At 47.8% G+C, this 10,312-nt stretch overlaps 1 protein-coding gene and 1 long non-coding RNA gene across 2 annotated transcripts in view; one reads left to right on the top strand and one right to left on the bottom strand.

The window, feature by feature from the left end:
• The window catches only part of LOC127010180 (protein nubbin-like), a 49,075-nt gene extending 40,737 nt beyond the window's left edge, over nt 1-8,338 (top strand). Inside the window, exons 3-8 of the mRNA XM_050884056.1 lie at nt 3,010-3,281; nt 3,771-3,995; nt 4,183-4,317; nt 4,468-4,596; nt 4,840-5,813; nt 6,628-8,338. Coding sequence (XP_050740013.1) covers nt 3,010-3,281; nt 3,771-3,995; nt 4,183-4,317; nt 4,468-4,596; nt 4,840-5,813; nt 6,628-6,865 — 1,973 coding nt within the window. The 3' untranslated portion in view covers nt 6,866-8,338. The remainder of the gene's footprint in view (nt 1-3,009; nt 3,282-3,770; nt 3,996-4,182; nt 4,318-4,467; nt 4,597-4,839; nt 5,814-6,627) is intronic.
• Nucleotides 8,339-8,963: 625 nt separating this feature from the next.
• LOC127010181 (uncharacterized) lies at nt 8,964-10,244 on the bottom strand. Its single transcript, XR_007762977.1, has 2 exons — nt 9,071-10,244; nt 8,964-9,020 (listed from the first exon to the last, which is right to left on the bottom strand). It is a non-coding gene; the product is annotated as an uncharacterized LOC127010181 (long non-coding RNA).
• Between the last annotated feature and the right edge of the window lie 68 nt (nt 10,245-10,312).

Here is a 10,312-nt window from a genome sequence, read left to right as displayed (position 1 = left end):
TTCCCTTCCCCTCCCTTCCCCTCCCCTCCCTTCCCCTCCCTTCTCCCCCATCGAAATTTGGCCAAAGGTCCCGAGAAGTTAATAAAATGCTAAGTTATTTCAGTATCAAAAACACACATATATCAGGGTATGGAAATGGAAGAGGAGGAGGAGGAGGAGGAGGAGGAGGAGGAGGAGGTGAGGGGAGCTTGTGGTCAGGGAAGAAAGGCCTCAAGCGAAGGAGGGAGGGAGAGGGGAGAGAGAGAGGGGGAAAGAGGAGAGGGGAGAGAAAAGAGGGAGGGAGGGAGAGAGAGAGAGAGAGAGAGAGAGAGAGAGATTAAAAAAAAGATACGAGAGAAAAAGTAAAAAAAGAAAGAAAATAAAAGAAAGAGAGAGAATTACATGTTTCCAGAGAGAGAGAGAGAGAGAGAGAGAGAGAGAGATCCCAGGCTATACATAAGGTAATTTCCCGTGAGTTCAACCATGCATAAGAGATTTGCAATATGTATGTATGTATGTGTGTATATGTGTGTATGTATGTATGTTAGAGAGATCCCAGGCTATACATAGTTCAACCATGCATAAGAGATTTGCAATATGTATGTATGTATGTGTGTATATGTGTGTATGTATGTATGTTGAGAGAGAGAGAGAGAGAGAGAGAGAGAAGTGCGTGTATACATATCTGCAAATTTCCTGTGTGTGTGTGTGTGTGTGTGTGTGTGTGTGTGTGTGTGTGAGAGGGGGGGCGGGGGGGGTTCCCTCTTCCAAGACTGAATACAAATTGCCTGATTCCTGTACGTTGGAAGAGGAGGAGGAGGAAGAGGAGGAGGAGGAGGAGGAGGAGGAGGAAGAAGAAGAGCAAAAAAGCAATGTTCCTTTCTTTCTTATTTTTTTCTCTTCCTCCTCCTCCTCCTCCTCTTCCTCCTCTTCTTCTTCTTCCTCTTCTTCCTCTTTTTCATTACCTTTCTCCTCCTCTTTCTCTTCCCCCTCCTCCTCCTCCTCCTCCTCCTCCTCCTCCTTTTCGTATTCTTCTTATTCCTTCTGTACATTTTGAGAGAGAGAGAGAGAGAGAGAGAACAGAAAGGTGACTAAACGATGTACATTCTCTCTCTCTCTCTCTCTCTCTCTCTCTCTCTCAAGGCGGTTATTGCTCTTTAACTTTATCAGAGAGAGAGAGAGAGAGAGAGAGAGAGAGAGAGGGGGGGGGGTGACTTCTCAACTCCTAGAAACAGTTAGATTAATTAAAACTTTTTTCCTCCACTTTTTTCCCCTCCACCTTCTCTCCCCTTTTTCCTCCCCTATCTCTCCTCCTCCTCCTCTATCAATACCTCACACCCATCCCTTCACCTTTCACCTCCTCCTCCTCCTCCTCTTCCTCACCTTTTCCCTCCCTTTTTCCTCCCTTTTCTCTCCCCACATGGAGGGAAAATTAATTGTTGTGGTTTGGAGGGAGAGAGAAAGGGAGGGAGAGAGGGAGAGAAAGAGGGAGGGAGGGAGATGAAAGGAAGAGGAGAAGGTGAGAGAGGGGAGGAAAAGAATGGGAGGAGGAGGAGGAGGAGAGGGGAAAACTAAGGGGAGAGAGAGAGAGAGAGAGAGAGAGAGAGAGAGAGAGAAAATAAATAAAAAGAAAGAAAATGAAAGAAAATACAAAAGGAATGAGATTTGAATACCCAGAGAGAGAGAGAGAGAGAGAGAGAGAGAGAGAGAGAGAGAGAGAGAGAAAACAAATAAAAAGAAAGAAAATGAAAGAAAATACAAAAGGAATGAGATTTGAATACCCAGAGAGAGAGAGAGAGAGAGAGAGAGAGAGAGAGTTCACGTATGTAAATTCCAAGTGTAATACTCTCAAATTATATTCATTCATGTTACGTTCGTGTGTGTATGTGCGTGTGTGCGTGTGTACTTAAGTGTTATTAATTTACTGGACGTGTGTGTGTGTGTGTGTGTGTGTGCGTGTGTGGGGGGGGGGAGGGGGGGAGGGGGAGGTTAAAATTCGTAATCACCTGTATAATCTTACCTGTATGTCATTTGAGTGGTATTTGATTCCTCCTCTACCTGTGTGTTTACCTTACCTGTGCCTCCCCTCTCTCCTTGCCCATACTTTCACTTTCCTTTCCTTACCTTCACCTTGATTTGCCTTCACCTCCCTTAATCTTACCTTCATCCTTTCCTTTCCTATATCACCTGTTTTTTTTTTTTTTTTTTTTTTTTTTTTACAACAAAGGAGACAGCTCAAGGGCACAAAAAATTAAACAATAATAAAAAATAAAAAAATCCCGCTACTCGCTGCTCACAAAAAGAATCCAAAGAGGTGGCCGAAAGAGGGGTCAATTTCCTTCCTATAATTTCACTTCAATTTCCTCACCTTTGCATAACCGTCTCACCTGTCCACCGCCTTACATGCATAATTAGCTCTACCTGTGCAATATCTCACCTGTTCTCATTTTCACTTTCAATTTTCTTACCTTTGCATAACCGTCTCACCTGTGCACCGTCTTACATACTTAATTAGCTCTACCTGTGTAATATCTCACCTGTTCCCACCTCCACCTGTGCGCTACCTTCCTTCCCTTTACCTGTGTCATCTGAGGCTCACTTTTTCTCACCTGTGGGGTCACCTGTGTTCCCCTGTACCCTTACCTTACCTTTTCTCACCTGTCCCTTCCCTTTCCTTATGTTACCTGTGTTCCCCTGTACCTGTATGTCACCTGTGTTTTCACCTGTCCTTACCTTACCTTACCTGTCCTACCTGTGAATTTTACCTTATCTTACCTTACCTTTTCTCACCTGTGCCTTTCCTTTCCTTGTGTTACCTGTGTTCCCCTGTACCTGTATGTCACCTTTCCTTGCCTTACTTTTCCAGCACCGTTTATTACCTTCACCTGTGCGTCACCTGTCCATATCTTCACCTTACCCATTGTACCTGTGACTTTTACTCAACGCTACCTTTCCTTTCCTTGTGTCACCTGTGTTCCCGTGTATGTCACCTGTGTGTTACCTGTGGCTCATTCTTCCCGTGGCTTCCAGAGAGCGGCGCGCTGAACGGCTGCGGGGAACGAGAGGAGGGAGGCGGCAGCGAGTGTGGCAGCGATGGCGGGCCGCAGGACATGCCTCTGGACGACTCAATGGACGGCGCCCTGCCCCCGACGTCCTCCTCCTCCTCGGACATACCCACCCCCACCCGCCCCCGTTCCCCCACCCCCATCGGCCTGACCTCCGGCCCCCACCCCCTCCACAATCCCCCGTCGCTACAGCTGCCCCCCACTGCCCCCAGACATTTCCACCCCGTGATTAACCTGGTGAGTTGGTTGTTGTTTTTGTTGTTGTTTTAATTGTTGTTTTTTTGTTGTTTTTTCCTCTTTGATTTTTTTTATTTTCCTCCTCTTCTTCCTCCTCCTTCTTCATCTCCTCCTCCTCCTTCTTCTCTTTCTGTTTTTTTTTTTATCCTTTTCTTCCTCCTCTTCCTCTTCCTCCTCCTCTTACGTTTTTTCCTCTTCCTTCTCCTTTTCCTCTTCCTCTTCTTCTTCCTCTTCCTTCATTTATTATTCCTTTATCTCTTTGTCCTCCTTCATATCATTGTTATTATTGGTATTATTATTATTATTATTATTATTATTATTATTATTATTATTATTATTATTATTATTATTATTATTATTGGTATTATTATTATTATTATTATTATTATTATTATTATTATTATTATTATTATTATTATTATTATTATTATTATTATTATTATTTTTATTATTATTGTTATTATCATCATCATTATCCTTCTCTTCCAGGCGCGGGATCTTACAAGTCGTGCGAGTAATGGCGGCCGCTCCCCCACCCCCTCCCCCCCGCCCATGATGACCCCCCACACCTCCCTGCCCTCCCCATCCCCCACGCCCACCGCCACCCACACGCCCATCACCTCCGCCCCCTCCCCGCCCACCTCCGCCCCGCCCGCCCACTCAGTCCAGGCCGCCCTCGCCGCTATCCAGGCTGGCTCCCTCTCGCTGAACCAGGTGAGAGAGAGAGAGAGAGAGAGAGAGAGAGAGAGAGAAAAAAAAATTATTTGTCATGTGTTTTATTTTTCATTTTTATCATCGACTTTGTATTTTCCACCATTTCCTGTTTGTTACTCGTGTTGTTCACCTGTTCGTCTTCGTTGTGTGTGTGTACCTTCCCCCCCTCACCCCTACCCCCTTGCAGCTGATGGCCCTGGGCGCGCAGGGCCCCGGCCTCCTCATGCAGAACCAGCTGGCCGCCGCCGCCGCCGCCGCCAACCAGCTGCCCGTGTCGTCGCCGCTGCCCAGCCTGGGCTCACTCAACCCTCAGGAGCTGCAGGTAAGGCCGGGCTGCCACACAGGGGGCGGGAAGGGTCAGGTCAGGACATAGGTTTGGGTCACGTGACACACTGGTGGCGTGGCAGCAGCCGCGTTACCTCCCTGGTGCTGCCGCTCACCGCGCCCTCCCTCCCTCCCTCCCTCCCCGCAGGCGCTGCAGCAGACGTTGTCGCAGCAGCAGCAGCAGATCCAGCAGCAGCTGCAGCAGTTCATGCTCTTCTCACAGCCCAGCGCGGCATCGCAGCTGCCACCCCAGGCACAGCTGTTCCTGCAGAGCCAGGTGAGTCACGCACCTGTCCTGGGTCACGCAGGGGTGTGTGTGTGGGTGTGCGTGTGTGTGGGTGTGGGTGTGGGTGGGTGTACGTGTGTGTGGGTGTGTGGGTGTGGGTGGGTGGGTGGGTGGGTGTAGGTGTGTATGTGTGTGGGGGTGTGCGGGTGTGGGTGGGTGGGTGTGGGTGTGTGGGTGTGTGTGTGTCCTTGGCCGCAGCCTCCTTGTCGTCATTAACCGCCTGTTGTCTTGCAGCAACTCCAGTACCTGCAGAACCTGCTACAGCAGGGGCTGCTGGCGTCCCCCGGGCTGGCCAGCATGCAGGGGCTGCAGTCGCCGGTGTCGCAGGCGCCCACGCAGCCGCCCCACGCCCGCAGCGTGCACCACGCCGTGGCCCAGGCGGCCCAGCAGCTGCAGCAGCTGCAGAAGGCGCATCACCAACAGCAGCAGCAGCAACAACAACAACAACAACAGCAGCAGCAGCAGCAACAGCACCACCACCACCACCACCACTCCCAGCAGCAGCAGCAACAGCAGGGCGGGCAGCAGGGGATGGGCGGGGGCCGCGACCCCCTGCGTGACCTGCGGGACATCCGCGACCTGCGCGAAGCCCAGATGCGGGAGCTGCGGGACCCCCGCGAGCCCGCGCTGCGGCCCCCCCTGGACGCGCCCCACCTGGGCGGGTCGCCCCTGGCGCCGCACCTGCCGCCGCACACGCACCTGACGCGGCCGCCGCTGCCGCACTCGCCGCCGCCGCCGCCGCCGCGCCACTGGGAGCCGCTGCCGGAGGAGCCGACGGACCTGGAGGAGCTGGAGCAGTTCGCGAAGACGTTCAAGCAGCGGCGCATCAAGCTGGGCTTCACGCAGGGCGACGTGGGCCTGGCCATGGGCAAGCTGTACGGCAACGACTTCTCGCAGACCACCATCAGCCGCTTCGAGGCGCTCAACCTGTCCTTCAAGAACATGTGCAAGCTGAAGCCGCTGCTGCAGAAGTGGCTGACGGACGCCGACAAGACCATCTCGGACCCCGCCACCGTCAACAGCACCATCTCCTCGCCGGACGCCGTGGGCCGCCGCCGCAAGAAGCGCACCTCCATCGAGACCAGCGTGCGCGTGGCCCTCGAGCGGGCCTTCATCCAGAACCCCAAGCCCACCTCGGAGGAGATCTCCATGCTGGCGGACAGCCTCTCCATGGAGAAGGAGGTGGTGCGCGTGTGGTTCTGTAACAGGTTAGTACGTATTCCACCCTCAGGCCGGGTGCCCTTGCGTTGTGCTACTAGGGGGCGCCGCGCCGGCCGGGGGGGCGGGGGGGGCTGTGCTGGGGGGACACAAACACACACACACGAACACACAAATATGCATGATTGTAATGGCTTCCTGGGAATAACACACACACACACACACACACACACACACACACAGTCACAGGGGTAGCAGCCCCCCTCCCCCCGGCTGACGCGAGCGCCTTCACAGAATGAAATATTGACAAACAAACTCAAGAACTGAAATATTAAGAAGCGTTGTGTCCGTCTGTCCGTCTGTCTGTCTTTGTTTACCGCGTGTCTGTCTGTGATTGAGAGACAGGCAAAGATAGAGACAGACAGACAGACAGACAGAACTTAAAAGCTTGTGAAACTAACCATTTTTTCTCTTTTTTTTCTCTCCTTTTTTTTTCCTCCTCCTCCTCCTCCTCCTCCTCCTCCTCCTCCTCCTCCTGCCTACATCCTTATCCTCTTAATTTTCTTCTTTTTCCCTTGTTCCTCTTCCTCCTGTTTCCCTTCCTCTCCCTATTCTCATTCCCTCCTCCTCTTCTTCCTCTTCTTTTCCTTCCTGTACCTTTCCCAAACCTCTTTTCCTCCATTCATATCTTTCTCTCTCCTACCCCTTCCTCCTCCTTTTCTGTTCCTCCTTTCCCAACCCTTCTCCTCCTCCTCCTCTTTTCCTTCCTATACCTTTCCCAAACCTCTTTTCCTCCACTCATATCGTCCTCTCTCCTACCCCTTCCTTTTCTCTACCTCCTCCTCCACCTCCTCCTCCACCCAGACGTCAGAAGGAGAAGCGGATAAACCCTCCTTCGAGCGGTATGATCAGTCCGCCGCCCCTCAGCCTCAGCAGTACCAACATGTTCACGGGGCAGCCCATCACCTCGGCACTCTCCCTCACTTCTATCGGCGGGCCTCCCCTCTCACCCGTGGGTACCCTCCCCTCCCCCCTCTCCCTCGTCACCCACTCCTACCCCCCGCCCTCACCCCCCGACGCCCCCACGAGTAAGGTGGAGTAAGGTAGTGGTGGTGGTGGTGGGGATGTGTGGAGTTGAGGATTGGTGGTGGTGGAGTTGGTGGTGGAATTGGTTGGATGAGGATTTTTTTTTTTTCTTTTTTCTTGATATTTTTCTTCTTTGTCTTCATTTATTTTCTTCTTTTTTTCTTTTCTTCATTTTTTTTCTTTTTTCTCCTCGTTTTTTTATTTTCTTCTGTATTTTCTTTATTTTTTCTTTCTTCTTTGTCTTCCTTTCTTATTCTGTTTTCTTCTTTCCCTTCCTCCTCCTCCTCCTCCTCCTCCTCCTCCTCTTTCTTCCTTTTCCCTTTTTCCTTCCTTCCTCCTGTCTTCCTTCCTTTCCCAATCCCTCTATTTTTTTCTTATTTTTTTGTTCTACTTTTCCATACTTTCCTCCTCCCTCTCCTCCCCCTCCTCCTCCTTCTCCTCCTCCTCCTCCTCCTCCTCCTCCTCCTCCTCCACCATCCTCGTAAGTGCAATGTCTCACGGCTTCTCCGGAGTGGTGACTGAGGGAAGAGGAAGAAGAAGAAGAAGAGGAAGAAGAGGAGGAGGGTCAAGCAAGGTCACAATTTAAAGGTCACACTCAAAGTCTCTCTCTCTCTCTCTCTCTCTCTCTCTCTCTACGGGAAAGTGAGAGAAAATGAAGAGAGAGAGAGAGAGAGAGAGAGAGAGAGAGAGAGAGAGGGGTCACTCAGGCTTACGTCAGTCTATTAAAAAAGAGAAAACGGAACAATTTATCCACACTGAAAGGGTGACTTATCTATTCGCGTGCGTGCGTGTGTGCGTGTGTGCGGGCGTGTGGGGGGGATGAGGGGTAGAGGGGGGCGTGTATCAACCCCCCCTGACCCCATTTGACCTCACCCCGCCCCCCCTTTCACCCCCCACACAAAAAAACAATGAAACTAAGTGGTGTGGATATAATATTTAAATTGAATCTCCTCTTCCTCCTCCTCCTCCTCCTCCTCCTCCTCCTCCTTCTCCTCCTCTTCTTCCTCCTCCTCCTCCTTGACTAAGAAAGCCTAAAATCCATGCTCTTTAAGATGATATGGATGGAATAGGTTGTGGATGGAAGAGGAGGAGGAGGAGGAGGAGGTGGTAGAGTGGAGTGGAAAGTGAGGTGGAAAAAGAAGGAGGGAAGGCAAGTAGAGAACGAAAGTGGAAGAGGAGGAAGGAAAATAAAGGAGGTGGAGATGAAAAAAGTGGAGGGAAAGAAAAGAAGGAAAAAAAGGGGAAGGAAACAAGATGGTGGAGGAAAATAAAGGAAAATAAAAAGAAATAAAGTAAATAAAAGGAAAAAGAAAACGAGGAACAGAATAAGGAAGTGAAAGAAGAAGAAAAGTAAGAAAAACGACATAGAGGAAAATTAAATAAAGAAAAGAAGAGGAGGAGGAGGAGAAGAAAAAGAAAAACTGATAAGAAAAGAAAGAAAAATAAAGAAAAACAAAGAAATAAACGACATATATGAGTGAAAATAAAGACCAATTTACCTGTACCATACCTGTCCACCACCACCACCACCACCACCACCGCAGAAGAAGAAGTCACCCTCCGAGAATAGAGTTAAAGAAGAAGAAGAAGAAGAAGAAGAAGAAGTGTTGATGTGTAGTGTGTAGTGAAGTGGACGGAAGACCTTTTTGTGTATCGGTGAAATTATGTTTAAAAAAAATAATAAATAAAATAATAAACTGTTTGGTGTGTGTGTGTGTGTGTGTGTGTGTGTGTGTGTGTGTGTGTTTGGGTTGTATAAAGTAATCTACATCCCCTTCCTCCTCCTCCTCCTCCTCCTCCTCCTCCTCTCTCTTCCTCCTCTTCCTCTTCCTCTTCCTCCTCCTCCACACTCAGATTAACAGATTTGAATGAAGAAAAAAAAAGAATGAAAATAATAGAGAGAGAGAGAGAGAGAGAGAGAGAGAGAGAGAGAGTTATAATAGGACATATCTAAATCACATTTTTACTGTTGTAGTGTTGAGGTAAATAGGTCACGTGTTCTTACCTTTCCCTTACCTTAATGACCTTACCTTACCTTACCTTACCTTACCTTTTCCTTGATTTTCTAAGCTTTATATTTATCTCTTTACCTTTCCTTACCTTGATGACTTGACCTTACCTTACCTTCCTTTCCCTTCCTTAATCTTATACCCAACCTTACCTTGCCTTACCTTCTCTTCCTTTCCCTTCCTTAATCTTACCTAACCTTACCTTGCCTTACCTTACCTTCCTTTCCCTTCCTTAATCTTGCCTAACCTTACCTTACCTTACCAAACCTTACCTTACCTTACCTAATCTTACCTTATTTAACCTTACCTTACCTTACCTAACTTAACCGTACCTTACCTTACCTTACCTAACCTTACCTTACCTTACCTTACCTTACCTTATCTTACCTTACCTTACCTTCATTTTCATCTTCTTTTTCATTTCCTCCTCCTCCTCCTCCTCCTCCCCAAGCCGTTGTATATATAATCTTCTTTGGCATAATTCACCCTCCTCCTCCTCCTCCTCCTCCTCCTCCTCCTCCTCCTCCTCCTCCTCCTCCTCCTCCTCCTCTTCCCTCCTCCTCCCCCCTCAGTGTTGGTTGTCGGTTAGAAACAGACAAACGCGTGTGTACATATGTAAGTTTTTGAAGTTGTGTGCGTTTCTGTACGTCTACATACATACATACATACATACATACATACATAACGTACATACAGACATACACGTTACCGGTGAGTGTGTGAGAGAGAGAAAGAGAGTGTGTGTGTTAGTGTGTGCGTGTGTGTGTTCGTGTGTAAAGCCGTGTTTTTTGTATAATAATAATAATAATAAATAATAATAATGATAATAATGATGATGATGATGATGATAATAATAAATTGATACCGTGAGCTGACGATGATGATGATTCCCTTGATAATGATGATGAGGTAATTAATATAAGTAATTGTTTTTTTATTTTTTTTTCTTATTTTACTTCCTCTCTTCTTTGTCTTCCTCTCCTTTCCTCCTCCTCTTCCTTTTCCTCCTTTCCTGAGTAATTGTTTTATTTCTTCAATTTTTCTTTATTTTTCTTTTTTCTTTTCTTTCTTTCGTTTTCTCTCCTGTCCTTTCCTCCTCCTCTTCTTCCTCTTCCTTCTCTTTTTCCTTCGTTCCTCCTCCTCCTCTTCTTCCTCTTTCCCTTCCTTTCCCAATCCTCTTTATTATTATTATTATTATTATTATTATTATTATTATTATTATTATTATTATTATTATTATTATTATTATTATTATTATTATTATTATTATTATTATTATTATTATTATTATTATTATTACTACTACTACTACTACAACTACTCTGTCCCGGTGCAAAGATGTGTGTGTGTGTGTGTGTGTGTGTGTGTGTGTGTGTGTGTGTGTGTGTGTGTGTGTGTGTAATGAGAACCTATAGTATTGTTATCATTATTATTATTATTATTATTATTATTGT

The sequence above is a fragment of the Eriocheir sinensis genome, chromosome 42 (assembly GCF_024679095.1).
Source record: "Eriocheir sinensis breed Jianghai 21 chromosome 42, ASM2467909v1, whole genome shotgun sequence".
Classification (NCBI taxonomy): domain Eukaryota; kingdom Metazoa; phylum Arthropoda; class Malacostraca; order Decapoda; family Varunidae; genus Eriocheir; species Eriocheir sinensis.
Note: the sequence above shows the minus strand (reverse complement) of the source record. Positions and strands in the feature narration are given on the sequence as shown.